This window comes from Saccostrea cucullata, unplaced genomic scaffold (genome assembly GCF_032062105.1).
Source record: "Saccostrea cucullata isolate Sc308-1 unplaced genomic scaffold, CSIRO_AGI_Scuc_v1 ctg1069, whole genome shotgun sequence".
Lineage (NCBI taxonomy): Eukaryota > Metazoa > Mollusca > Bivalvia > Ostreida > Ostreidae > Saccostrea > Saccostrea cuccullata.
In genome coordinates, this window is record NW_026924431.1 from 91,535 (window position 1) to 98,703 (window position 7,169).

General features: G+C 35.6%; 1 protein-coding gene across 1 annotated transcript in view; it reads right to left on the reverse strand.

Annotated features, from left to right (window-relative positions):
* LOC134266415 (protein mono-ADP-ribosyltransferase PARP14-like) overlaps positions 1–6,560 on the reverse strand; it is a 29,888-nt gene extending 23,328 nt beyond the window's left edge. Inside the window, exons 1-6 of the mRNA XM_062748661.1 lie at positions 6,264–6,560; positions 5,283–5,416; positions 4,912–4,993; positions 4,446–4,484; positions 2,060–3,634; positions 1,570–1,779 (exon numbers count right to left, since the gene is read on the reverse strand). Coding sequence (XP_062604645.1) covers positions 1,570–1,779; positions 2,060–3,634; positions 4,446–4,484; positions 4,912–4,993; positions 5,283–5,416; positions 6,264–6,438 — 2,215 coding nt within the window. The 5' untranslated portion in view covers positions 6,439–6,560. The remainder of the gene's footprint in view (positions 1–1,569; positions 1,780–2,059; positions 3,635–4,445; positions 4,485–4,911; positions 4,994–5,282; positions 5,417–6,263) is intronic.
* Between the last annotated feature and the right edge of the window lie 609 nt (positions 6,561–7,169).

Below are 7,169 nucleotides of genomic sequence, written 5' to 3' on the forward strand. Positions count from 1 at the left end.
TGACAAAAAGTAGGAAAAGGTATTTTTAGCATATAGGTCACAGTCAAGGTCACAAGGTCATTGACCTTGATGTCATTTGAAAAAAACTTTATTAGTGGAGTATGCATACCAAATATGAAGTCTCTATCTCTTATGGTTCAAAAGTTATGACAAACAGTTGAAAAAGCTATTTTTAGCATATAGGTCACAGTCAAGGTCACAAGGTCATTGACCTTGATGTCATTTGAAAGAACTTTATTAGAAGAGTATGCATACCAAATATGAAGTCTCTACCTCTTATGGTTCAAAAGTTTTGGCGAAGGTTAAAGTTGACAACAGACTAGACAAACAGACAGGACAAAAACAATATGCGCCCCCAAAAAATTCGGGCGCATAAAAATGACCCTTGCCACTCATCAAAATAAAAACCGATGCACAGAATTATGTATCTTAGTATAGTCTACTTGTGTGCCAAGTTATATTGAAATCGAACTAAAACTGTAGGAGGAGAAGCATTTTGAAACAATTTCACAAAAATTTCTATTCTTAGTAACCATGGCAACACCATTCATTGAAATCAACAACCAATGCACAGAATTATGTATCTCAATGTAGTCTACTTGTGTGCCAAGTTATATTAAAATTGGACTAAAACTATACGAGGAGTGGCATTTTGAAACAATTTCACAAAAATTTCTATTTTTAGCAACCACGGCAACACTGTTTATTGAAATCAAAAACTGATGCACAGAATTATGTATCTTAGTGTAGTCTACTTGTGTGCCAAGTTATATTGAAATCGAACCAAAACTATATGAGGAGAAGCATTTTGAAAGCATTTCACAGAAATTTCTATTTTTAGTAACCATGGCAACACCGTTCATCGAAATCAAAAACCGATGCACAGAATTATGTATCTTAGTGTAGTCTACTTGTGTGCCAAGTTATATCGAAATAGGACAAAAATTATAGGAGGAGTAGCATTTTTAAACAATTTCACAAAAATTTCTATTTTTAGTAACCTTGGCAACACCGTTCATCGAAATCAAAAACCGATGCACAGAATTATGTATCTTAGTGTAGTCTACTTGTGTGCCAAGTTATATTGAAATTGGACCAAAACTATAGGAGGAGTAGCATTTTGAAAAATTGTTTACAGACAGACAGACGGACGGACGACAGATGCATTACTCTCGCATAATCTCTTCTGGTCTCTGACCAGTAGAGCTAAAAATGACTAATTTTCATAAAATTACCAAAATTATTGTAAAAAAAAAATATAGCATGGTAGGTAAAATTTCTAGTAAGAATTAAACTACTAGTAATGCTGAACTATAAATTTTGCAATGATACGCATTTTAAATGGCAGATTAGTACTGTATACAGATTTATTTTCACCCTGTGTTATTTTCGCCCTTTCGCACCTGCAAACAATTTTGCCCCATTTTAAATTTGCCCCATCATAGTTATGGTTAAGAAATTATACTGTTTTCTTTCAATTGCCCCATTTTAAATTCGCCCAAATGAAGGTAGGGCAAAGGGGGCAAAAATAAAATGAGGGGGAAAATTTCCCTATATACAGTATTATACCCTCTTCAGTTTCTTCCTCCTCCTCCTGTGCAGGTGCCCTTTCCTCTGATCCACCTGACAAGGGTCTCTCTGTGCTCTCTACTTTCACTTTACCCCTCCTGTCTGGAGATTGTTTCTCTACTTTCTCTTTACTTCTCCTCCTGGTGGATGGTTGCTTCTCCCCCTCTGTAGAAGGTGGAGGTAACTCTGGTTCTGGCATTGGAATTCTTTCTAAAATGGGTTTAATTATGTTATACATGCAGTGAAATTTCTCTTATCTGGATTTTGTGTATTCTGAAATCTTGCATAATACAGCATTATTGAAGTCCCTTTCAGTAAATTCATTTGTTAAAGATTGTGTCGAATCCTGAATGTTCTATAATCTAGTAAATATCTATGGAACATATGGTGTACAAATTATACAAGTTTAACTGCATAACAAAAATCTGATACACAATACATTTCTCCTCTAGGTTTGTCTCTACAAGAATTAAATGAAGCTAAAACATACCTTCAGTAGGTGGGACCATATTTTCTTGTGCTGGCAGCTGCTGAAAAGGGAAAAAAGGTGGTCGAAAACCTTGATACATAAATGGCAGAAAGCCTTGAATTGGCTGGTTGGGTGTTTGTGGTCCCATCATAAATCCTGGTGGCATGGCACCATGTTGATTTTGTGGACTCATCATACCATGATGTTGATTCATCATACCTTGATATTGATTTTGTTGATTCATCATGCTATTAGGTTGTTCTGGTGGCATGACACCAAGTTGGTGTTGTGGATTCATCATACTACCAACTTGTCCTTGTGCTGCAGTCATAAAACCTGGAGTTGGACCTTGCTCCAACCTTCTGAACAATTCAACATTCTGATATAATGCATCACTACTTTCTGTTTCTCTATTTCTTGGTGTCTGATTTTCTATTCCTTGGGCTCTCTCTGTCTGTAAACCTGCTGTCTGATTTATTTCTCTTGGACCACCTGACTCTTGGTTTGGTGTTCTTTGATAACCAGGCTCTTGGTGTCTTACAATAGGACTCCCAGAGTCTCTGTGCATTACTCTCTGGTCAAGCTGCCCTTGCTGTGCCTGACTACCTTGTATCCTCTGATCATTTAACACAGGTGAGGTCACCTGATCAGTGTTACTAGAGTCTCTGCCAAAACTAGGCACATGTTCTGTTTTGTTTTCAGCATTATGTGGAAACTTGTTTGAATCTATGTGAGAATTCATTGGAAATCCACTGTTGGGAGTATTTTCTATTGAATTTCTTACAAATGCTTGTGAATGGCCTTGTCCTGATTTTAACCCTGGTTGTGGAATATCAGGCTTGGTTCTTGGTGTAGATTGGACCTGTCCTGTATACACAGGCTCAATGTATGTTGAAGAGGACACTCCGCTGCTGTGAGTTCTGTTTAGTCTCTGAGGCACAGGAGGGGAATCCCCACGATCACCACTTCCTGTTTTCACAATATTATCACCAGAAGCAGCAGACGGAGAATTAACAGGAAATTTACCGGGTGAATTTTCCTGGGAACTTAGCCAAGATCCATGATTATCATTTGACTGCTTTGAATGTACAACTGACTGTAGTTGGTCATAGTGACTCCCATTCCTTGACACCGGTTCAATATAAGTCAAATTGGGCACTTCCCGGCTCTCAGATCTACCAAGTCTATTGGGTAGAGGAGGGGGTTCATCATGACCTAGTTGTGACCTTACTGCAGCCTCATTAATAGATTGATAAGGGCTGTCTTCATCAGCTCTACTCTTGGAAGTAATAGAAATCTTCATATTGACTTCATCTCTGTTCTTTGCTGGTAGAGAGTTATCCGCCCTTGGTGAAGGTGGACGGGGTGTGTAGGTTTGTGTCTCTTCAGTTGATTTTATATTGTCAAACTCCACTTCCTCTGAATATTGTGACTGGAGACTAGAGTAGAGATGGGAATCACCATGGTCTGACTGGTTTAATTGGCTGTATGGAGAACTTATAGCAGGAATGACAAATGTAGGGACATATTTGTCTGTACTTTCTGTTTCTTCTGGCTTTTCTGCTGATATTGGTTTTGGCACTTTTACATAATCATCTACAAATAATGAAAAAAATATGAATTACTCTGACTTTTCAGTAAATAATTTATGAGAAATAAAATTGACACATCTTCAATCATGGGAAATAAATTATTTTTTCTCTTTTTTTCATTTAAATGATCAGTCTATGCAAGTTTTGTCCAATTACATAAAAATGATTCCTAGTTCAAAAATTTATTGAGATGTCATAAAAAAATTTTCATTGAAACTCAACCTTAAAAAGCAATGAGGTTAAATTCAAAAAACACGTTGAGCTTGTAAAAAATACAAGTGGTTTTTATAAATATGATACAATTATTTACATGTATATCATACACTACATTCTTTTCTAACATAGTGAATTGATTAACACTGATTAACAAGCATTTTCTTTATCAGATAAGTCAACATTACAAATTTCTTCTTTATCAGACAAGTATAATACAAAAGGTTATCTAATAATAGTGCATATATGTATGTACATATTATGTGCGTATGTGAGATATATTTATGTGACCTGGGTATGATTAGGTATATAATTTTACATTAGGAAGCACACTTAAGGACATGTGACAATGCAGATACTGTGTTTGGTAGGATGGTTTGAAAAATTTGACTTGCTGGAACTATAAAAGTCTAAAAGCAAACAATGTTCAATAGCAATAAGATAGTCAATGAGTGCAAAAGTGCATGTTGTATAATTAACCAAATTGTCAATTTCATCAAACTTGTTTTAGTACACAGGTGTTTTTTGGTGAGGGAGAGGGGGAGGAATTGAGATAAAAAGCAGTACTAGATTACACCATTATTTAAATCTACAACAACTACCTGAACCTTGCAGCACTGAGTCTCGTGTCACCCCTTCACCTAGTCATGCAAAGTTTACATTTCAAAATTCAAAAAGTTTTAATGATTTTATTAAAGTATCTAATAATTATATTTTTATAGATGCACACTTCATACCAATCTCTCTAATTATGTATTATGCAAGTATTACAGAATGGGAAAGTGTTGACTACTTCTAATTAAGAAATAAAAAACAATAATAAAAAATCAAACAAACTGTGCTTTCTAGGAAGCTTACTTGCTAGACACATAACTACTCAACATGGCTTGATATTTGGTAAGCTATAGGAAGCCAAATTTAACACAGCATAAATCATATAGATAAATACTGGCCTCTACTAAAAAAGATCTATAAATAGCATCTCTTGTAGAGAAATATACAATTTTTTTTAAAAATGGTGAAAGCTATAAATAGAATGTGTCCTCCCACAGCTATGGAAATACTTACCAGGGCTTTTGCTTCGATTTTCTCTACATCTTATACTCGCCATTCCTATACTGTCTTGTAGCCCCTCATCATCAAAAGACAACTGAAAACCCAAAATACATCATTAAATTATAATAATAACTGACCATGTTTTAAAGTGCTAAGTATGTAATTCACCTTATATCAATCCATGACAATTTTCATGATGGAGAAAACATATTCTCTACAAATACAGAGCAAAATAAATGGTTTGAGCAATTTCATATTTGTGTGTAAGAGTAGGTCATGAAACTTGCATAAATTTCTCGTACAAGAATTAAAAGTTCGTTTACAGTATGTCAACCTTCGGGTTTTTTTGAGATCATTGCGTATAGTTTAACACTCACATGGACACTAGCTCTTGTAGGTGTATTCTCCACCCAATCATCTGGAATAATACATTCTGGACAACCTCCAACTGGAAGATCCAACTTCTGTCCACCAGAATCCAAAGTAACATGGCCATCCCTTATCAGTTTGTCTGCCTCTAACAATTGAAAATCTGATGTGATGAAAGACAAATAAATATCCACAGAACCAATTTGTAACTACACTGCCATTTCTGTAACCACAAATAATCTTTTTATCTGTTACATAAAAGGGAGGGCATGATCCAATTTCCACCGAATAATATATATTGAAGTCACAAAGACACATTACACTGTCATTGTTGGGATAGAAAAATATGATGCCACAATTATAAACACTGGAAATGCAGCTAAGTATGTCACACTGGGCTCAGATTCAGGGCAGATTCATTATCCATTGTAGTCCACCTGGCCTTAGTGTTGTGTAGTATACAAAGCATATCAGTGACTAGGAACCAGGCTAGACTTCCACCTTTATGGTCTTTATCCCCCCAGAGACACCAACCCAGGCTCTTCCCTGGCAAGTCTTTCACCTGTCACTTCCAGTTAGAGCAGTCGGCACCCAGTCTAACAGGAGACAAGGAAAATTAGACAGACCAGACCAATATTTGAACCTGTACTCCCTGAATCCCATTTAGTCAGATGCTCTACCTGAGCTTTCACCGGGCTATCAAATGCCATTTGACTGCCATTTTGCATGATGAATTTGATTTGGGCAATAAAAGATTCTATTAATGTCACAGATTTCGGAATTAATTCCTTTCTTGTTTGTCGATTTTTCATATATCTTCAAGTTCCTGGATCGATCCATCTTAATTCTATGGTATATCTAAATCCTCCCTTTCTATCTTAAAATTAACCCCCACCCCCTTTCCACAGAAGTTCATATGATATAAATTATGTACATGCAGACACAGCTTTATTAATATTCAATACACATTTTATAAATCATAAATATAAATTTACCGTCATCGCTTCTCATCAACACAATCCATCTGACTTCTCCATTACCAATACTGAGTTCATTATGGCGGTGGGACTTTTCTACACCACGAATTCTGTGGACACAATCATCCTCCACCCCCTCTGGTACTTGTTTGACCAGAACACACCGTCTGGATAAAGACTCTCTGCTACACATTCTTATTTACTTTTCCCCTTCCATGGATAACAACTTGTTGTTGTCAAAATGTTCTGTACTTGCGCATTTATCAATTCATTGTCTGGAAATCCTTCCCTTCTCTTGCTATAACTTTAAGTGGAAATTTTCTACTTTCGTTTTCATTTATCGTGATGAAATTCATCGGCGGATCTAAATGCATGTACTTGGAGGCGCGACTTCGAACTTCTCTAGATCCAGTTTTAGCACTGCTGATGAAACACTGAAATAACATGTACGCATGTCAGTAATAATTGTTAACAATATATACACACAACGGGAACTGTCCATATGCGCTATTGTTTAATTTTAGAAAATGTGTCTCACTGTCTATTAAATTTCATTCTATTTTAATTATTTTAAAAAGTGATTGAAAATGATTATATTATTAGAACAGACAAATATTATTGAAGGCCTAATTATTATTTAATAAATAAAAAAATCTAAGTGATCAATGGAAGAAAGTTTTATATGATATGGGAGTTTAAAAAAAGGGGGGTGGGTTAAACTTATGACAGGTGGCGGGAACGCGTGAACAATCATTATGGTAAGTGCATGTTATTGTATATGATGAAGAAAATGCGTGTGCTTGCCAGGATAAAATAAATAAATAATAAAGACATGTGTAAGGGACTATAAAATATTTTGCATATGCGTCGGAACTTTTTTTGTTGCAAAGATAGACATAATATAGGCATTGAACATTATAAGGT